Genomic DNA, 22,685 nt, shown 5'->3' with positions numbered 1-22,685 from the left:
AGATTCTGCTCCCAAATGAGTGAGCTGGAAGTGGACCATAATTTTTATGAAAATCAACTTCAAGGGGCAGATTAATTAAACGTTGAATAGTAATTTCTAATTTTCGAATTGTAGCTTTGGTCAAAACTCACAAATTCGAATCGGGAAAAATCCAAACTCGATTCGAAATTTATTTTCGATTTGAATTCGACTATTTGCGACCTAAAACCTGCAGAGTTCATGTAGAAGTCAATGGCAGTGGTCCAGTGACCCACTTGAAGATGTTAAGTCTTCCTTTTCGAGTTTAGTCAAATTCCATTTGCATTTGAGTCAGTGATATTCATTCGAGTTTTAGACGGTCTAATTTTTTCTTAAATAAAATCCAATTCGAATTTCGAATACATTCGAATTTATTAGAGTAAAAAAATAAATCAAAAAAATTTCACATGAATTTGAAATTCGACCATCGACAAATGGGCCTCCAAATGTCAATGTCAGAGTTCACAGGATTTGGGGGGCATTTTTTATTTGGAGATGCGAAGGATGCGATCACAGCGTTTTTGTAACATGAATTGTTTACACTGCCTTTATAAATGGATTACAAAACAAATCTGTTTGAAATATTAAAGTCTGTATGAGTCAGCGCTAAAAAGCTCGGGGAGACAAGAATGCAGCATAAAGGGAATCTAAGTGTAGTGGGTTGGTTGTTGTAGTTCCACATATTGCCAAAACTTACTAAAGGGTGTCAGATTACTTGTTACAATCACCACGTGTTTGCTAAAAGTTGGGTACTTACAAGCGTTTGAGCTTTAAATCACATTCATCAGAATAGTCAGGTTCTCAGTGATTACTCCATGATTTGAGACGTTTTAAAAAGGCACATCAAATCTCCTCTGTCCCTCTGTCGTGTTACTGTGCAAGTTGCTATTGTGGTTTCGGCTCCAACCCGCTGTAACACTCCTGGGGCGCTTGGAGAAGTCACCACCTTCATCTTACATCATTTTAGGACTTCATCAGAGGCAGTGACGTCATTTCCATAATATTGCGAACTTCCACGCGAGGAGAAATGGGAACTACAGAGTCAGAACCAAAGGGGAACCCCGGTGACACCATTAGCGAATTATTCAACATCTGTTTGAAAGTCAACTTTTCCTTTAAATGTGACGCTTTTAGGAACATGTCTGTACCAGATCGCTCTTGAAGGAGGGGAAAAAAAAACCCGACATCTAGTTGTCTAAAAGACAATTCACTGTACACATTTTATTTACAGTTTTGTACACTGTATTAAGAATTGTATGAATGGTGACTGCTTTGCTACTTGAGCCATTTGTTTTTTTTTTTTAACCAAAGCAAAAAATAGTCTAATACAATGTGTTAAAATACTCCATAAGACACAAAAAAAACCCAAAAAACAGACATACTATTTCTAGTAAGGAATGTCATTACGGTGTACATAAAAAAAATTAAAAATCCACAACTATGTTTAAGAAATCACAGAAACAGGTCACTGATTCTACTGAAATGCATAAACTTGCAGCAAAGCTTTGTAATGTCATAAAAAAAGAAAGAGGATTTTATAAACTCACAAAATAACACTTTTATTTAACCCATTTTTCCCCCAGATCCATCACCAAGTTACAAGAGCTAAATAAAAAAAAATTGAATATCACTAATGTTATCAAGGAGGGAAAGAAATAAATTAAACCTAGCAGCCAACATCAGCGCAAATTACAGCCAGAATAATGCTGTTAAAAAAAATTAAATAAAACCAAACCATGAATCGCTAGAGAAATTTGAATGTTTTTTTAATCCTCCGCCTTGTAAATCACCAAGCTGTTGTATTGCATACAATGCAAACGTTGAGTTTCAATTAACTGTGGGTGATGTGGGTGCACATTGTGGATGAATAGATCTGTAATAGCAGAGGGCTAAACTTCTATTACAGACATAACCTGGGCAACAATTATGGACACTGGGAGGATGGGCATCTGAGCATTGAAATGTTTTGATTGGATAACTTTACTAAAAAAAAGGGGGGGGGGAAAAGGAAAAAAAAATTAAAATAAAAAAAAAGGTGAGGGTGGTGAGGAGATTTGAACATAGCACAAGACAAAAAGGCCAAAGACTTTTCACAAATCTTAGCAATATTTAGATGGAATTTGAATTTAAATGCAGTCCACTCTGCTTTTGTAGAGGCTTTGGTACAACTCCCAAGTCGCGATTGCTTGACGCAGTCTCCTATGTAAGAATACTTTGATGGCGTCTTAAACAACAAATCGATTTTTAGTAGTGGAGCCGCTCTTGGTAGCTGTGTCTGCATGGGACTGATAACCAATCACTACCTTTGCAGGAAGTCCTAATCTTTCTTTGTAAACCCTCCTGTTTAAGTCACAGACAAAATAAGCACAATAAGTTCTCATGAATGTTACAAGAAATAAAATCCAAAAATTAGTTAAAGGAAAAGTAACATCAAAAAAATTTTACAAAAAATTGTTAGAATACAACGGAAAAAAAAAACCACCAAGACAAATTAAAATTTAAAATAGCAAAGCCTTTATTAAGAAATAACTAGCAGAAACGGCACTTCCTGTTCTCTACGGAAAAGACGACAGGGCGACCATCCAATCCTGCAGCACGCAATTTCTCCTCCCTGGCTATTTACTGACAGCGGGTCCTCTGCCCCAATCTCCTTCTCCAGCTCTTCTTCATCCTCCTCCCATGAGCAGCAGTAGGAAGGCGATGTTGGTGGGGCTCCACGGGATGTCGCACCCCAGAGCAATGTTGCATTCGGATCAGGGCCTGAAGCGCCAGTACCGACAGGCCCGGGAGGGTCTCAGGAAGAATGGGCAAGCGGCGCAAGATCTGTCTCTAGGATCGTATCCTCTGCCTCCGCACTGCTCTGGCCTTCAGCAGGGATCCAGCAGCAGGAAGCTGCAGGCCCAAGTCCCACTGCTGCCCGGCCCCTGCTCCCAGCACCTGCACACAGCAGCAGTCTCTAAATGGACGCATCCCCCGGACTCGCGCATGGCTGCACAAACCCACACAGGTGGGAAACTGGTTCAAAAAATAAGAGGGCATGGCTTGCAGCTTCCCGTGGAGCCCCGCCAACATCGCCTTCCTACTGCTGCTCATGAGAAGAGGATGAAGAAGAGCTGGAGAAGGAGATCGGGGCAGAGTGAATAGCCAGGGATGAGAAATCAGGCGCTGCAGGATGGATGGTCGCCCTGTCGTCTTTTCTGTAGAGAACAGGAAGTGGAGTTTCTGTAAGTTATTTCTTAATAAAGGCTTTGATGTTTTAAATTTTAATTTGTCTTGGTGTTTTTTTTCAGTTGTATGCAAACAAATGTTTTTGTAAAAAATGTTGATGTTACTGTTAGTTTAAAGGAACAGTAACACCAAAAAATTAAAAAGTGTTTTAAACCTAAAACATCATGTAGTGTTACCCATCACTGGTAAAAACTGACGTGTTTGCTTCAGAAACACTACTATAGATCATATAAACAAGCTGCAGTGTAGCAATGGAGGAAATTGAAAAAAGGCTATATGGCACAGGTTAAATAATGGATAACAGATAACACCATTATGTTCTACAGAGCTTAGCTGCTGTGTAACCGGAGCCTTTGAATGGCTGCCCCCATTGCTACACAGCAGCTTATTTATATAAATAATAGTAGTGATTCTGAAGCAAACAGCAGTTTTACCAGTGCAAGGCACCACTGCATTATATTTTATTACTTTAAAACACTTTAATTTTTTTGATGTTACTGTTCCTTTAATTGTAGTAAAACCATAAAATATTGATACATGCAGTTTAAACAACATTACTCAATTGACAAGGATAGAAGCATTACTGTTGCACAGGTCAATGCTAAATGATCATCAGACAATACTCTTCCTAAGTTTCCACTGGCAGATACAGAGTTTAGTCTGTAAACTACAGAATATTTGGGCCACAGCACACGCTGCTATTTCGGGAGATTAGTCATCCAGTGACAAATCGCTTCTTCTTCGGCAGACTAATCTACAATGTAAATCACCGTCAGGATGGCAGTCGGATCGTTTCGGCTTTCCTGAAGTCTCCTCATGAGGCAACTTCGTAAAACGAAATGTTCTGAGTGCCATCCCGCCGTCAATTTAAATTCTAGGCGAAGGGAAGGTATTTAGGGGAGATTAGTCGCCTGAAGAAGAATGAATTTGTGTTGGGCGAATAATATCCCGAAATAGCAGCGTGTGCCCTTACCCTTAATGCAGGGGTCCCCAACCTTTTTTTACCCGTGAGCCACATTTAAATGTAAAAAGAGTTGGAGAGCAACACAAGCATGAAAAAGCCCATGGGGGATGTCAAAAAAGGGCTGTGATTGGCTGTTTGGTAGCCTCTATATGGACTGGTAGCCTACGTGAGGCTCTGTTTGGCAGTGCATCTGGTTTTTATGAAACCAAAACTTGCCTCTAAGCCAGGAATTCAAAAATAATCACCTGCTTTGAGGCCACTGGGAGCAACATCCAAGAGGTTGGCGAGTAACATGTTGCTTGAGAGCTACTGGTTGAGGATCTCTGCCCTAATGTCATGACAATCAGAGTATTAGGCAGTAAGACATGCTGAGTTTTGGTAGTCAAGTGCACCTCTTTGAACACACACACATATATAATTGTGACTTACCCTATATGTGTAACAGCATCCTTGTTTTCAAATTCAGTAGTCCAGATTGCTATTTTATCCCCTTTTGCTCTAACATTTACAACTGCACCACATACATCGTCGCTATGTTCATCAAAGGACTCTCCAATAAGGCACATGAGCTGTAAGATGAACAATATTTGTAAGGTAACATGTTCCAATCAAAATACCTGAGCAGAAGAATGACTTTTTACACACATGAAACAATCTGAATTTCTTTTTGTGCTCAAATACTCTTACCATAAATGCGAGCTTAACTTTGCAGTCTATGAAAATTCTAGTGATGAAACAGTAACAAGCTTATTTTAAAATTGAATTTGCTACCTAATCACTCTAACACAAATGTTTTAATAATTTCTAATTTTCTAATGCTTAATTTCTGATGCATAAGATGTCAAGCAAATGCACCCCCACCCTCAAAATTAAACAAATAAAAAAAGTAAATTGCAATGTATTCATCACAGACTTTGTTTGGAATCTATCTGCAACTGAACGGTTACACACAGTATTGCTGAATATTATGCCAAAATTGCAACAAATTCGATGGCCCAGTTATGCTGCACAGTCCACTATCTTTTGTCAAATATGCCTTATAAATTGTCCCATCATAACTTTGTAACCCTAAGACTAGTAATGGTATATGAACTCCTATATGGATGTCACCTCTATAATTATATGAATATATTTACCATTCACAGAACTTTTAAATTTTCTAATTAATTTGTTTTTACAAATGCAAACTTTCTGTTCTGGATAAATGTAAATGATGTTACCTATTTCAATGTATATATGGAATACTAACCTACATCTGATGTAGAAGGAAGTTAGCTCTGTCAGTGTCGCATCTACCAACATTTACAGCAATAAAATGCTTCCTTTGCTAAACCCAAAGCAAAAACCCCTCCCACCCCTCCCCTATTTCAGGCCTATATTTATCCATCTGTCCAAGACTGGCATTTAAAATGATTTGCTTTACTACATGTTTTACTGAATTATAAAACTGTGAAGAACTATTTGTTATTAAGATCCCTTAACAGCTGAATACTGAAATACTTGCTTCTGAAAGACTACCATCGTTTATATAAACATTGTATAAACTCCATTATATAAATGAAGTCTATGGAGTAAATTTACTATTGGCCGAAATTGCGCTAGTGATGGCTTAGCCGCACTTCGCCAGGCAATGTTTCACCAGGGCTGCTCAAATGCACTTAAATCCGAAGTTGCGCCCATGGAGGCGAAAGGTAGCAAAGTTGCGCTAGCGTTAATTTGTCAAGAAAAGCGAAGTTACGCTAGTGATGCCTAATTTGCATACGGCGCCAAGTTAAAGTACAATGGACGTATATGTAGCAGCAAATACATTACACTACACAAGGCTGGGAAAGCTTCATAAAATAAAGTTGTTATATTGCCCTATACATGAGCCCACTGTATAGTTTAGGTGCCATATGTTAGGAAATGTAGGGGGAACCCCCAAAAAAATTTACGATCTTTTTCAGCCTATCACCATTAAAAAAAAAAAGTAAAAAAAGACGCCAGCGTTTTTTGGGACTTAGAAAAAAATTCAACTTTTTTTTTAAGCAATCCCTATGTACTCTATTGCACTTCGCCTGGTCTGAGGTGGCAAAGGCAAGTCTGGCGCAAGAGGTAACGTTCAGTAAAATCCGCAAGTTAGTGAATTAGCATAGTTACGCCCCTTTGCCTGAGCGCAACTTCGCCTGGCGTTAGGGTGCGAAGTAGCGCTAGAGTCTGTCTACTTAGCTAGGGAAATTATGCCAGGGAGCGCTAGTAAATCGGCGAAGTAACAAAATGACGTCACGCTGGTGAATTTTCACTAGCATTATCCACTTCGCCCTTTAGTAAATTTCCCCCTATGGGAGAAGGCCTTTCCGTTCTTTGGAGCTTTCTGATGTGTTTTCAGATAATGGATCTCACCAGAATCCAAAATTATTTTGCTTTTGGATGTGATTTAAGATAAGTTAAAATGGTTTAATCCTTTAGTTCTAAGGTTCACGGAAAATTTAGTGTGTACATTGCACTTAATGGCTTGTCACAAGAATTGGTTGCAAATTAATTTGAACATTAAAATGTCAAACTGATGCGATTAAAGGGATAAAATATTTTTACTTTACTTTTACCTGCAAAACGTAGATATTTCCTGATCTGTCAGTGACATTAACCACCTGTGACCATTTGTACAAGCAGTTGCCATTCAGGAGGAATAGGCAGTTGTACCTTCTTACCAGGAAAACATTCTGAGAGCATCATATGACCATACTCCTAGGTTTCATTTCTGCACTGCTGCATTGCGAATGGAGAATTTCCCATAGAGCTTACAATGAACACTTAATTTCTAATAAGTAAACAAGTGTTTTAAAAAGGGCAGATTCAGGGAGACTAGTTGCCACGGCAACAAATTGTCTCTTTTTCGGGGGGCGACAATCTCCCCAAACTGCCTTCCTGCCGGCTATAATGAAAAATCGCCAGTGGGATGGCACACCCAGCGCTTCGTTTTCCAAAGTTGCCTCACAAGGAAACTTCTGGCGACTTCAGTAAACGAAGAGCCGCGAGTGCCATCCTGCTGGAGATTTTTCATTATAGCCGGCAGAAAGGCCGTTTGGGGAGATTGTCGCCCCGAAGAAGATGCCATTTGTTGCCGGGCCAACTAATCTCCCCTTACCCTTAGAAGTGTTGGCAGAGTAAGTAGGTCCTGTGCACAATCTTGTAAACAGTCCTGTTCCTCTACCACTTCATATAGGAGGAGAGTATCAGTAGAGCCCATGAAACTTGTCAAGATCTACTTTCTTAATCCTCCATATAATAATGCAGGGTAAATAATGTGAACAGCTGCTAAATGTCGATTTAGGGATGAAAGGATCTTAACGTGCATTGATGTGAAAAATCAAAGTTGGACAAACACACAGAGCAGCATAATGAGCATGAGATAGAGGAAAATGTTTTAGAATAGTCATAACTAGTGATGTCCAAAATTTTTGGCTTGAAAATGAGGCCCATAGACTCCAATGGGTGAAAAAAAGTGTTGTGTGACAAAAAAAGAATTTGACGCCACAGACAAAGGACAAGGAAAGTTAAACTAAAGAATTAGGCTAGAAATGTTGTACATTATGTCTTGTGCTTCTGTACCAGCTAAGGGCAACCACAGCCATTTAGCAGGGAAGATCTGTGTCTCCAAAGATGCCCCAGTAGCTCCCCATATTCTTTTCTGCTGATTCACTGCACATGCTCTGTGCTGCTGTCACTTACTAAGATTAGGGACCAATTCACAATATACAGTACACATAGAATAGAAATGTCACAATATAAGGCTGATTAGTAATTAATACAAATAATTACTACATGGCAGCACTGAATTCAGTGCAATTAGCATAAGAATTTAATAATCAGCCCTGTAGCATCAGCTTATATGACAGACAAACCTCATTTTCTGCTTGATAATTTGCAACATTCCCCAAAGCTTAGTTTCTCAGCAGCTGCTCAGAGCCCACTGAGCATGTGAGTGTCACAGACACTTTCCAAGATGGTGACCCACTGTGACAAGTTTGAAGTCCTGTATCATTGCTGCTATTGACAAGCTGACAATTTAGGCTGGTGCAATAAGTTCAGTATATAAAACATGACATTTTTAGCCCTATTCATTTTTATGGTTTAAGTTCTCAGTTAAATGCAAATTGGCAAATTTTCTCACTCTCACAATTTGTCGAAACGGGTCAAGCAAATTCTCACTGCTTGTAGGTCCATGTCTATGTATAACTATATGAGAGTTGCAAAATAATTATAAACAAGGTTGCCAGAATGCATCAACCAGAAAGGAACAACTTATGTTACACTACTTTATAGCCAATGTTATACAGGTATAGATTAAAATGAATGTGCTGCATAACAAGGTGCGTGACTCACATACATCCCTTCTGAAAGTAGCAGGCACAATCCATTAGAAAGTTAAAAGTAGTGATATGTATGCAGGTGTGTATCTTGATTTTGTTATACACCATTACTTTGTAACCCATTCAAATCAATAGGACAGAGGAGAAATTCCTAAGCGGTGTAACTTATCAAGGAGTGTGTTACATTTATACTATAAATATACTCAATTAAAAGGAGTTTGAGTAAAAAGTGGTATAAAAAGCATTACGCAGTTTAATTAATACATATTGTATGCATTGTAGCATGGCATAAAATGTTTACTTCACCTCTGATACAGCTTGAAAAATATGCCCCTAAAAGTACACCGTACAATATAACTTTACATTTAAGTGGAAAGTATTAAATGCAATTATTAGTTACTATCGGTTCGTAATGGAACAGTATACTATTATTTTTTTTGAACATCAAAATAAGGATATTAGTGCATACAGTCTGTATGTTCAAGGTATAGACCCATATAACAACATTACAAATGGACATGCTTTTTAGCATTAAAGAAGAAGGAAAGCTACGGAGGCATTTTATTGCCAATAGATTAGCTGCAATAGTGCAAGCTAGAATGCTATATTTATTCAGTAGAATATTTTACCATACCTGAGTAAAAAGCTCTAGAAACTCTCTGTTTGTTTAGAATAGGAGCTGCAGTATTAATGTGGTGTGACATCACTTCCTGCCTGAGTCTCTCCCTGCTCTGGGCAGATTACAGTAGAGAAGGGAGGGGTGGGGGGAGAGGAGCAAACTGAGCATGCTCTTGCCCAGGACAATGAGGTTTAAGCTGAAGGCAGGAAGTCTGATACAGAAGCCCATGTGTACACAATAGAAGGAAAGAAATGCAGTGTTTCTTTTGACAGCGGACTCAGAGCAACATTACTTTGGGGGTTTACTGGTATATTAAGGTGGACCTTTCTGATAAGGCTTACTTAGTTTTAACCTTTCCTTCTCCTTTAATATGCAAAATTATATTTCAAATAATTGCAGCTTTAGAAAAAATGGGGGGGGGATTTAAATGGCCTTCGAATGAGATAATAGAAAAGAAAATTTGGAATATATTTTGTAACATTTATAAATTGAATTATGGCCATTACTGAAGACAGAAATCAAAAAGGAATTCAACTTGTGAATCTTAAATGTATAAAACTACATCTGGATAACCACTGGGCATGCAAATAGGTGATCCTAAAACAACTGTAAAGTGCTGTGCTGACATTTCTACTTCAAGTGCATTTCTTCTCATTCTCTTATTTGAGGGAATTAATGGAATAGCTCAATAGGACGTACAGGGGGATTTTGGAGGTACGAGTTTGAGGAATGATAAAATTTAGAGGTCAAGAGATGCATTTGTGGTGTAGCTGTTCCATAACCCTCTGCAGGTATAAAATGTTCCAAAGTTGATGAGTATTTTAATAGACCAACTTGTATTAAAAAAATAAAACTAATTTTATAATGAAATTCAAATTATTTGAACTAAACTCTTAGAAGAGGGAAATCTAAAAGGAAATAAACTTGTAGCAAAACAGAATAATGTTGGCACTACAATTAAGTTTTATTAGGCATTTAAGCAGCCCAACTACCAACAAATCTTACCGTCTCTAGCCAAAAACGATCTAAATCATTTCTTCTCTGCTGTTTGTTTAGTGTGATTAGCCATCTACCTCCACGCTTGTTCTTTTCATCTTCCCACATAGGCTCAATCCCATCCTAATAGAAAATATACAAATAGGCCAATCAAGAGTCAGAAAAAATAAGTATCTACTGTCTAGGAGTTGCAAGAGCTTACCTTAAAGAGTGAATAGTCACATCCGGACATTAAGTTACTAGACAACTGGATATGATTGTAAAGCCTGGAAAAAAAAATGAACACCATATAAATCAAAAGTTTATCTAAAGTAGCTTATGGGGAAGGTCCCCATAGGCTTCCCAACAATTTTCTGATCCAAGGAAAATCGTTCGATTGAACGATTTTTCCTTCAATCGTAGGAAATGCAGTAAATCCTTCGACTTCGATATTCGAAGGATTTTACTTCGACGGTCGAATATCGAGGGTTAATTAACCCTCGATATTCGACCCTAAGTAAATATGCCCCTATGTGTAAATGTAGTCACCTTTATACAGAGTGCATTGGTTTTGTTACTTCCATCATCCCTTATTATAGTAGTGGTCTAGCAAAATAATCTCTGTATAATGATCAACATACAGGCTTATCAACAAGGAGGCAGTTCAGGACTTGATAATGAAATATACATAAACAACTTTACCACAGACATCATCAAAGCTCCTCTATCTTCTCACAAGCAACCTACCAAGGCTAACATATTTAAACAGGCATCTGTGTCAGACATTTCTGCATCTTTACTACAAGTTGATGGCACTTTACAAGTGGCCACAGAATATACACAGAATACTGCCCTTTTTTTATTTAGTGTAAAAATAAAGCACAGAAGCCTCAGAGGCTCAAGCATTGAGTGACAATCAAATAAACTGCAGATTGCAAAGGCATAGTACACCCCCTTGTTCAACATGACTTCAGTGAATATGGCTTTTACTGAAACTACTTTTTGCCTGCTGTTTGAAGTCAAGTCAGTTTTTTGTTACTGAAGGCACTTTCTGAGGACTGAAGGCACTAGACACAAACAAGTAAATATGTGAGAACATTCATCATGGAACTTAAGGGCTGTAGCACACGGGCAGATTCGGGGAGATTTAGTCGCCTGGCGACTAATCGCCTCTTCTTCGGGGCGTCAATCTCCCTGAACTGCCTTCCACCTGCTAAAATAAAAAATCGCCTGCAGCAATGCATTCGCAATATAGCAAAATATAAAAGAATTTTTACAAGGACATTCAGCTACAAAAGTTGTATTATTTGCTTGCAAACACAAAGATATCCAATGTGGTGGTCCAAGATGGGTGTGTGCAGCTGGTTCCCTCCTTCTGCATAGTGAGCAAATAAAAATCGGTCTGTCAATATGCAATTTGGAACGCTGCCACATTTATTGTAGTTTTTATCAGGTTGTTTCAGTGAAGAGGAAACTAAAAATCTCTGCAATGAAGTGAAAAAAAAAATAAAAACTTACGCCCAAAAATCTTCAACTGTATCAAATTTTGAAATGAGGCGCAGATTAGCCTGCCAAGTTTTGCTTTTATCGTTTTTGAAGAACCAAAGGGCCCATCTAAAAATAGCCAAAAGGATAAATGTTAATATACATGCATAAAATGTAGTCTTGTATGTCATTATATGCAGTCCTCTGTATTAAAAAATGCAAATGCTCGACATTGTTGAACAACCTGCATGCATACAATTCTATATCTGACTTTCTATAAGGTTATGGAACAATTTTTCAAATATAATTTATATGACATATAAAAGAGCAGACTGCATTGTGAAATGCCCTAGGATTCCATAAAGATCAGATAAACTAAAAAATAAATCTCTCAGCCTGCCATATAAACATGCTGGTACTTGAAGCTGGTTTCTCTGAGAATTTCAACACAGCTAAATGGAAGGTGGCATTAGTCACTGCAGAGCAGGTGCAGATACAGAAACCATTCTGGACTAAATTCATTCTACTTTCATTTTGGCTGAGCATATGTTGCAACTAGCCTGTACTTTACAGGACACAGCACGGTTACTTTTAAGACAAATGCAGTTTTATTAAAAAAACCTCACAGTAGTCAAGAGTGTCATCTTTTAACAGGCCAGGTTAGAGATATGTGCAGGCTCAGGAAACTGAATAAACACTGCTGAATGTGTGCTCAGTCTGCCTCAATTCTACACCAACTCTATGGAGATTACTGGTTAATAACTAGCATTTAATTAAGCAGTATAAATGGACAATAGGATGTATTTAAACTTGCATTTATAATGGTGTACTTGTATGTGCTTCATCACAAAGCAACAGCAAGGGGCAGATTTATCAAGGGTTGAAATGAAAATTCGATTTTTTTTTTTACGGTCAAAACGGTCAAATTCGACTAGGGGGTTATTCAAATTCAATTTTAGTTTCTAAAAAAATTTGAATTCGTTTTTCAAGATTGATCATACTCTGGCCCTTAAAGAACTCAAATTAGACTATTTGCCACCTAAAACCTGCCGAATTGCTGTTTAAAGGGGTTGTTCACCTTCAAACAACTAGTTGTTTTCTGAGAGATCACCAGAAATAACGACTTTTCCCAATTACTTTCTATTTTCTGTGTGTCACCTTTTTTCTAATATTGAAGTGTCTTTTTTTTTCACCTTCTAAAACAGCTCTGGGAGGGGGGTCGCTGACCCCCTAAACTGTTCTAAATTGATACATTTAGTTGATACATTTCTTATCTTTGTCCCTGCTGAACAGAATCCCTGGGTTTCATTACAGGAAGCTGTTAGAATTGATACAATAGTTGCTAATACTTCAGAGATGCTGCTGAGAAATGGATCAACTAAATGTTGCAAAATTGTAACAGTTTAGAGTCTGCACCTGAATAACTGAGCTGCCAGACTCAAACACCAGAGATACGAACATTAAACTTTAAACGAAGGACAAGGCCAGACGAGGCGTTTTTGCTGTGTTTTAAGTTGCGTTCTTAAAAAAGAACAGCCAGGCGTAAATATGCATAAACTGCACTACCACTGAAACTAATGAAAAACGCACTATGGCAATTCACAGGGCGCTTGCAAGCTAAAATCCGCCACAGGACGCCAGTATTGGTATTTATTAACAGAAACGCCAATACGTCGAGAAACTACCAAATCAATAGACTCTATGGGATCTGCACGTTTGAAACCACACTTTGAGTAAATACTCAGCAAATTTTAAATATGGCGTCCAAATTCTCAATGAGAACAATGAGAAGTGCATGTTGGGAAAAGAATCCTACGTGCTGAACAATGCATGAAAAACAGATGTTGATGGTCGCATGTGGTTACAGTGGCGTATTGACGCCTGGCTGTTCTTTTTTTAAAAACGCAGCAAAAAAGCCACATCTGGCCTTGCCCTTAGATTCTGGAAAAACTGTAAAAAATAAATAATGGAAAGTAATTGAAAAAAGTCTTTATTTCTGGGGAACAATCTGAAAACAACTGAACTGAAAAAAGTGTTTGGAAGGTGAACAACCCCCTTAAGATGTCCAGGGATCAATTTGGTGTTGTTTGCAGCCTTCCTGACATTCAAGTTCTTTTCGGAGAAAAAACTTGAATCTAGTTTTTTAGAATCAAATCAAATTTGATTTAAATTATATTCAAGTTTTTGGGTCGATTTCATTCATCAGAGTTTGAAAAATCCAATTCTTTAAAATACATTTTGATTGGTAGAATTTCGAATTAATGGGAGTTTTTAAAAACTCACATGAATTTGAATTTCGACCTTTGATAAATGTGCCTCCAAGTGTATTTTTTTCCAGTCCATGGCAGTGGACACCAATGTTTTTTTTATTTTTGCAAAATGGAAAACAAGGATTCTGTTTTATTACCTGTTCTGTAGTGGATGCTTAATGTACTGATCGGGGCTTACAATCTCCTGACCAGTTTCTTTTTCCTCTTCCGTAGATTGGGGATTGGTGTTTTCCTTAAAAAACAAACAAACAGGGAAACACTTAAGTACACAAGTATACAGTGGAACCTGAATTTTACATCCCCTGATTTTAAAGGGATACTGTCATGGGGAAAAAAAATGTTTTCAAAACGCATCAGTTAATAGTGCTACTCCAGCAGACTTCTGCACTGAAATCCATTTCTCAAAAAAACAAACAGATTTTTTTATATTCAAAAAAAATTAAACATCCCACGCCCTACACTAAAATAATAATACTGATCGGGGCTTACAATCTCCTGACCAGTTTCTTTTTCCTCTTCCGTAGATTGGGGATTGGTGTTTTCCTTAAAAAAAAACAAACAGGGAAACACTTAAGTACACAAGTATACAGTGGAACCTGAATTTTACATACCCTGATTTTAAAGGGATACTGTCATGGGAAATTTTTTTTTTTTCAAAACGCATCAGTTAATAGTGCTGCTCCAGCAGACTTCTGCACTGAAATCCATTTCTCAAAAGAGCAAACAGATTTTTTTATTTCAATTTTAAAATATGATATGGGGCTAGACATTTTGTCAATTTCCCTGCTGCCCCCAGTCATGTGAGAGAAATGCTTTCTGGCAGGCTGCTGTTTTTCCTTCTCAATGTAACTAAATGTATCTCAGTGGGACATGGGTTTTTACTATTGAGTCACATGACTTGGGGCAGCTGGGAAATTGACAATATGTCTAGCCCCATGTCAGATTTCAAAATTGAATATAAAAAATTCTGCTGGAGCAGCACTATTAACGGATTCATTTTGATTTCATTCCTTTTTTGTTATAAAAGGAGTCCGAATCTAAAGGACATGCTTACGAGAAGCCATTTTTACAATTCAAATCATAGAATTAATAGAAGAAATTGGGGCTGCTTCCCTTGTGGAAATTGTAACATGTGTAACAGGATGATCAGAGTTGATTCTTTTGAAGATCGTTTTGGAAAAGAGCATAAAGTTAACAGTTATATCAACTGCCGGACTGATCTACTTTCTTGAATGTCCTTGCGAAAAGAAGTACATTGGCATGACAACTCAAATGCTGTAATATATATATACGTTTCGATACCACACAGGTATCTTCGTCTGACGAAGATACCTGTGTGGTATCGAAACGTTGGTTCATCCTAATAAACCTTTATGATATTTATCTACTGACTCAAGCGTGACTGATTCTGGAGTGCCGTCATTGGAGGGACTTTGTATGTGTTTACAGACTGGCACCCGGCCCTTGCAGCATTCATGGTTGTGCGTTCCTGCTCGTCCATATATATATATATATATATATATATATATATAGTACTACAGCATTTGAGTTGTCATGCCAATATCTCTCTCTCTCTATCTATATATAGGGGTGGTTCACCTTCAATCAACTAGTTGTTTTCAGATAGATCACCAGAAATATGACTTTTTCCAATGACTTTCTATTTTCTATGTGTCACAGTTTTTCTAATATTTAAGTGTGACGTATAATTTTTCACCTTCTGAAGCAGCTCTGGGAGGGGAGGTCGCCGACCCTGTAAACTGTTCTAAATGGATACATTTAGTTGATCCATTTCTAATCTTTTTCCCTGCTGAGCAGAATCTCTGGGTTTCATTACAAGCAGCTGTTAGAATTGATACAATTAGAATTGATACAATAGTTAATACTAATGCGAATACTCCAGAGAGATACTGCTGAGAAATGTATAAACTAAATGTTGCAAAATTATAACAGTTCAGAATCTTCTCCTGAATTACTGAGCTGACAGACAAACACCAGAGACATGAAAGCCAGTTAAGCCATCTCACGCTATAAGTATCATATGAGTCAGACACGAAAAGGGAGAGTTCTTCAAATTTATGGAGTTCGTCAACTTTTGAGTACCAATCCTGTACCGTCAGAGCTAAGGTTTGTTTCCATCTTAATGGAATGAGCATTTTAGCCACATTTAATAAATGAGGCTCTATTGTCGAAGTGAAGGTACCAAACGGTTTATCCATATAAAATAGCAGAATATATGCCGGGTCGTCAGGTATATCATAATGTAAGATTTCCTGCATAGCTTGTCTCACCCCTTTCCAGTAAGGCTCAATAAGCGAGCAGGACCAAAAAATATGTAATAGGGAGCCTGTATCAGTGCCGCATCTCCAACATCTATCGCTGGTGTTTTTGAAAATATGTTTTAGTCTGGTAGTGGTAAAATACCATCGTGAATAGACATAACTTTCATATGATTGCTGTCACAGCCACAACATCGGCTGATTTGTTCTTTCACTATTCTGTTACTACTTTATTTAATCTGAATGGTAAGTGGCAGGTCAGAAGATTGTGACGTAAGATCGTTCGTTGGATATGAAGCCAAAATCTGCACATCTATGGCCAGCTTTAGAGGCATATTTATAAATGTGCGTATTTACACCTCAAAAGAAAGGTGTGAAATACAGTGTAAATATATTTTGTATTTACAGAGCTTTGCTTGCTGTTATGACCTAGGAAACACTGAACATATGCTGTACTTGGCAGAGTAATTATTGACTGACAGCACTGAAGATTGTATGATTCATGGCAAGTTTTAAGTGAGTAAAAGGTATTTATGTATGTAGGAACTTCACCTCATTGACACAGTAAACATTGTATCCCTGATATATTTTACATGGATGGCATCTTATCATTCACAACATTGTAAAAACCTTATACAATCCATGTGATGCGCTGGATCAAGGTTACACTGGAGAGTTTTTCTCCAACTTCTTTAACGCTGTTGATGGATGTTGCAACTATGCAAAGCTGTGAATTCTGCTTTTTCATTCTTCTGGGCCCCAATGTCATTAAAATTAATAGCAGCTAAGCAGATATTAATAATGAATACAATTAAAGAGGAGTTGCAACATTTTAGAATGTCCTTTACTTCATACTGGAGTAGGCCGCAAGTGGGCAAAGTATGTTGCTTTAAGGGACCTTCTGCTGGGCTGCTCAACCAATATGTGGCTGAAAAATCAAGCAGGTTAGAAAATCCATTTGATATTGTATTGGGATAGGATTTAGTAGTCCAGCATTATGATATAATAATAGGCAAGGGATTATTAGATGTACAGCCAAATGAATGGTTTGTAACAGAAAGACACAAACCTGAAACCCACCTGTCACAGAGGATGACAGGTAGATTCCATTCAAGTAAGTGGAATATACACTAACTGTTGGGATTCTAGAGCCTAACTGTTGGGATTCTAGAAATATAACCAAAGCTACAACAATTCTGACTTTCTTTGTATGACGTCAGGGTCTTAAAATAACCTGGTCCAGTCCATGTTGTATGTGGTTGGCCCACTACACTGAAACGCACTGCTCTATTTGAAAAGTGACTGTTTAACAAAGAAGACAGGACACATCAATTCTGCCAGCGGGGGATAAAGCTGCGTGATCAGCCAAAATTACCAACGTTTTGCAATTTCTGCATAGAGTTGTAAAGAAGTGCTTGCCTCATTGTCTAGAGTTCCCTCATGAGCAGTGTCTGACTCTGAGTGGGGCCGACAAGGCCGGACACCATGTGAGGGGAAAGGAGACATGTGAAGGCAGTGAGGGGAAAGGAGACATGTGAAGGCAGTGAGTGCAGAGACATGTGAAGGCAGTGAGTGCAGAGACATGTGAAGGCAGTGAGGGGAAAGGAGACATGTGAAGGCAGTGAGTGCAGAGACATGTGAAGGCAGTGAGGGGAAAGGAGACATGTGAAGGCAGTGAGTGCAGAGACATGTGAAGGCAGTGAGTGCAGAGACATGTGAAGGCAGTGAGGGGAAAGGAGACATGTGAAGGCAGTGAGTGCAGAGACATGTGAAGGCAGTGAGTGCAGAGACATATGTATGCGCCTTTTCAATGAGTAAGACAACGTGCACAAACTAAAGGGGGAGGGGACAGCCGTGCCATATTAACTTGTGCAACACGGTGGGGGCGGGGAGTTGATGTGAGAAGTAAAACGGTAACGCTGTAACAGTGACGGGCTAGTTGCAGTAACTAAACCCAACACAGACACGGCACACTTCGCTGAAATGCCGGGACGCGCCCGTAAAAAGCCATTCCAAATAGTCTCGCCTCCTGGTGACTGTGTGTGCCCGCCACGCGGCCAGCCGGCTCCTCGTCACACGCTGACGCGCGCACACACATGTGTAATAATGGAGAAGGGGACGGGAGCGCGCACGGGTGTCCCACAGACTGTGGAGTAAATATTCCCCTAGCATCGCGAACGGGACATAGGGTGGGGCAGAGATCGCAGCAACTCCTACGATGCAGTAGCAACAGCCGCCGCCTAGAACACAAGAAACATGTTACTTTGGACTCCTCCCTCTGTTTCCTAAGCACCTGGTATAGACCCAGCCGTCCCAATGTATCATTCGCTCCGCAAAACAACCTCTACAACCGTGTGCATGTAGGGCTTTGCCTGTTCACGAGTCACGCGTCTACTCACCGGTTCCACGGCCGCCATTTTAGATGGATGTGACTGCACAGCCGCCGCTGGCAGGGAAGAAGAGGAGGTTTAAAAAAAAAAAAAGAAACACTACTTTCAAACCCGGTTGGTTTGGGGCGTGCCACGTGACGTCCGCCGACAGCTGAGTCTGCGCGGTTCCACCCACCAACTTGTAAAGAGGGAGGGGCGGCGACATGGACGATGGGAGTTGTAGTGTAAATGGTCGCATGGAAACTACTACTATTACGAATTGACTGTGTTTCACTTGCAACTGCAAGACATTGGTAGGCGAGAATCTGTTCTTTCATTGACGTTGAAGGGCACAAGGGAAGTGTCTGTGGGAATGTATAACAATCGCAGAGCAGCTGATCACTTGTGCTTGAGCTGGCCCTGTCTACTGATGTGCAGCACAACCAGTTACTAGCACTGGGCGCTTGGATAAAGTTTAGTTCTTTCCTCATTTAAACACCTTCATGTAAAGGTTACTTAGCATTGGAGCACTCCAATCCTAAAATAACTATACAAGGATTATGGAAGTCCAACTGATCTGGCTGCAATGTCTACAAATATATCAAAGAGAGGGGATTGATAAGTGTTTCATTAGTCATCATTAAATATATAAGTATATAACTATATATAAATATATAACTGCACTCTTAGCCAAAGCTCTGCCACAGCACACTATAGGGCCCATTCATTAAGTTCGAGTGAAGGAATAGAAGAAAAAATACTTCGAATTTCAAGGTGTTTTTTTGGCTACTTCGACCATCGAATGGGCTACTTCGACCACGAATCGAACGATTCGAACTAAAAATCGTTCGACCATTCGATAGTCTAAGTACTGTCTCTTTAAGAAAAAACTTCGACCCCCTAATTCGCCACCTAAAAGCTACCAAAGTCAATGTTAGCCTATGGGGAAGGTCCCCATAGGCTTGGCTAACTTTTTTTGGTCAAAGGATTTAATCATTCGATCGAACGATTATTCCTTCGATCGTTCGCTCGAACTATTTGCGCAAAATCCTTCGACTTCAATATTCGAAGTCGAAGGATTTTAATTCCCCAGTCGAATATCGAGGGTTAATTAACCCTCAATATTCAACCCTTGATACATTTGCCCCTGTATCTAAAATTGACTTAGCACACCACCATTGCAGAATGGAATTATTAAAATGATTCACCTCTCACTCATTGGCACACATATATCCCATAGCAATATGACTTCATAAAACAGCATAATACAATTTAAGGGATACACCTGCCTACCTTGCACACCTTTGGTACATGAAAATGGATGTGCTTTTTCAGTCCACTTTTGATTAAACAGATTTTAAGGAAAATTACCTATTAGGGTGGTGGCACACAGGGAGCTTAATGGCGAATTGACAAATCTTCTCTACTGCGGGCGACTAATCTCCCAAAAATGCCTTCCCGTCAGCAAGAATGCAAATCGCATAAGAATGGTTTCCGTATTTCTTCGGTTCTCCAAAGTTGCCTCATGAGGAAACTTCAGGAGACTGAGGCGATGCATATTCCATCCCACCAGCGATTCACATTCTAGCCGACAGGAAGGCATTTCGGGAAGATTAGTCACCCACAGTAGAGAAGATTTCTTGCTTGGCAACTAATCTCCTCATATACCACTACCCTAAATGGCAAGCTCTAGCCTAAAAAACTGATTTTACAAAGCTCCGGTGTCTGAACAGATATGCCTACAATAATGATTAAACATACACCATTACAGCAGACAAAAGGATTAATGAAAATGTTTGAAAAATATATGGTTGGTATGTACATCACATGACAAAATAGGAATTCTGATTTGGTCAACATGCCTTCTGTCCACCGCAGATTGCTTCCCATGACATGGTTACAGGACTCTGCAAACGCTACTGCTAAATAAAATGTTTATTGCCTCTGCAGAAAAACTCACCATTGATGTGATATATTTAGACTTTGCTATAGCAGTGGATACACTTTTGTGTCACGGATTGGTGCATATAATTAGGGCACTTGAACTAGGGAAAACGGATTGTACTTGGGTAGAAAACTGGCTGGGTGACCAGCCAGAGTTATTAATGAAATATATTCAAAGTAAGCCAGAGTTGTTAGTGGGGTGCCTAGGTTTTACAAAATGGGGCTGTCCTCCTTAGGAAATAGGTGCCTTAGAGGAAATATGATTAACATATAATTATATGCAAATTAAAACAAAAAATAAACATTATTTTCCATAGGACTGTGAAACAGTAATTCATTAAATGGGTAGTTCACCTTTAACTGATTTGTTTGATATAGGTACTCTGAGACAAATTGTAAATGGTCTTCATTTTTTTAATTATTTAACTTTTTGTTTAGCATGTAAGGAGGTGAACATTTTTATTTTTCTAAGTGTAAGTAGTTGGGCAATATTACAGTTCAGTCAACCCCTAAGGTTGGTCTTTGGTGGAATCTTCCTACAGCAGCCTGTATATGGAGGTGCAAGAGCTGTGCACTTGTTTAGACTAGGAACATCAAACAGGCAGGACAGAAGACTGAAGGCCAGACCAGGTGGTGGGTTGATTCCTTCAGGACTAGCAAACGGCTAGTAGTGGGGTGTAAGCTCATTCTAGGTGTGGGAGATAGAGAGACTAGTTAGCAAGTATAGCATATTGTCCCAACAACTAGCAAGTATTGGGGGGTAGAGCCTTGGCGAGTGTGCGCCAATTAGGAAATTGAGAGCATTTAGATATAGGTTAAAGGGATCCTACAGGGCTGTAGTGTGACACCCTGGGAAGACGTTATAGCACTGTATGCTGGACACCACAGATAAACAGGGACAAAGAGTAGGGATTGTCCCATGGGAAACATGTAGGTAGGCAATATCCTATGTTACCATGAAACCCAGTGAATTTGGGCCAAAGTGTATGATTTGTAAAGCTGGCCATTACCAGATTGCGAGAAGTTACAATTGTTTCTAGCCTGCTAGCTTTGTAGTAGCAAAATACATGTGGTACACCCAAGCCCTCCCCCTTCTCATGGTTTTAGGCTTAGAGAGGATAGATGCTTTTCTTGATGGGCATATGCCCCTGGATAAAGGTGGACTTTCCTATCTGCAGGAAATGTGCAGATTTTTCTGGAAAGTGAATAGGTAGGGTCCTAAAATAGCTTTATTACAAGGTCTAAAAGCTATGATCATGAAAAGACTAAGGGGCAGATTCATTAAGCGCCGAATTTGAGCTAGCGTCCGCTACGCTCACATCGCAAAACACTTCGCCAGGCGTAGATTCGCCAGGACAACGGTAATTCACTAAAATCCAAAGTTACGTCCAGGGCGCCGATCGCTGGCGAATTACCGCTAGAGTCTATCTCCTTCACTAGCTCAGTTACACCTGCGCTCGTTAGTAAATCAGCGAAGTAACAAAATGACTTTTTTTTTTGCTTACGTTAAATCTGCCCCATAGTCGGCCTAGAAGTCAGCTAAATGAAAGTCAGAATACTACATGATATTTTTCAATTTGATTTAAAGATGCAATGTGCTCTCTTTTACACTGTACTGAAAAAATTATGCCGAGCTGCATTATAAGGACTTTAAATGAAACAGAACAAAAATTGTCTATTGACATGTTTCAAAAAAAAACCTTGAAAGCATAAAACAATGGTTTTCTTAGCATTTTGACTGGCAGTATGTCACATTTTTTTCCTTTGCTTAAATCTTTTAAAGGTTTAGATTATATGAGACCGGAATGCTTATTTTCTGGCTAGGTCAAGGTACAAAGTGCAAAAGAACACCACCATAATCTTTCCCCACAATGTTTGTTTATCGTTGTGCCCCTGTGCTTGTTCAGAACCCCTCGCTTTGCACCTCTCTTATTAAGACCTGGCGGCATCCGATTAGCCGAGTGCTCCTCTCAAGGTGAAAGGCGGCTGCAAAAGGCTGAAGCAAGAGCCAAGACCAGGGTGCTTAGCATCGGTTCTGAATTAGGGTGCCAACCATGACATTATAACGGGCCAAGACGGACGAAGAAGGTCACGCCGCTGCTCCTTCCTCCACTGAAGTGCTCCTCACTACTCGGATACAGCACTTGGAGGATCATGAACGGAAGCAAGCCTACCTGATGCA

At 39.2% G+C, this 22,685-nt stretch overlaps 1 protein-coding gene and 1 non-coding gene across 7 annotated transcripts; both read right to left on the bottom strand.

The window, feature by feature from the left end:
* Nucleotides 1–371: 371 nt before the first annotated feature.
* Nucleotides 372–18,702, bottom strand: eif4e1b.S (eukaryotic translation initiation factor 4E family member 1B S homeolog). 6 transcript variants are annotated; one of them, XM_018235085.2, is made up of 8 exons: nucleotides 17,610–18,369; nucleotides 14,401–14,454; nucleotides 14,049–14,143; nucleotides 11,675–11,770; nucleotides 10,380–10,443; nucleotides 10,187–10,300; nucleotides 4,640–4,779; nucleotides 372–1,052 (listed from the first exon to the last, which is right to left on the bottom strand). In XM_018235085.2, exons 1-8 carry the CDS (start codon nucleotides 17,931–17,933, stop codon nucleotides 977–979), a joined length of 963 nt encoding a protein of 320 aa, XP_018090574.1. In that variant the 5' UTR covers nucleotides 17,934–18,369; the 3' UTR covers nucleotides 372–976.
* LOC121399584 lies at nucleotides 7,344–7,474 on the bottom strand. The gene has a single exon (XR_005965157.1).
* Nucleotides 18,703–22,685: the final 3,983 nt, after the last annotated feature.

This window comes from Xenopus laevis, chromosome 1S (genome assembly GCF_017654675.1).
Source record: "Xenopus laevis strain J_2021 chromosome 1S, Xenopus_laevis_v10.1, whole genome shotgun sequence".
NCBI classification, from domain to species: domain Eukaryota; kingdom Metazoa; phylum Chordata; class Amphibia; order Anura; family Pipidae; genus Xenopus; species Xenopus laevis.
Note: the sequence above shows the minus strand (reverse complement) of the source record. Positions and strands in the feature narration are given on the sequence as shown.

What these genes read in the sequence shown, in the direction of transcription:
- eif4e1b.S (XM_018235094.2), bottom strand. Translation starts at nt 17,933, where the DNA reads ATGTCTCCTTTCCCCTCACTGCCTTCACATGTCTCTGCACTCACTGCC. An exon ending in AGGGAACTCTAGACAATGAG is followed by an intron (nt 14,455 to 17,609) that starts GCAAGCACTTCT and finishes TTTTTTTTTAAG; the next exon opens with GAAAACACCAATCCCCAATC. An exon ending in ATCGTTTTTGGCTAGAGACG is followed by an intron (nt 4,780 to 10,186) that starts GTAAGATTTGTT and finishes TTCATCTTACAG; the next exon opens with CTCATGTGCCTTATTGGAGA.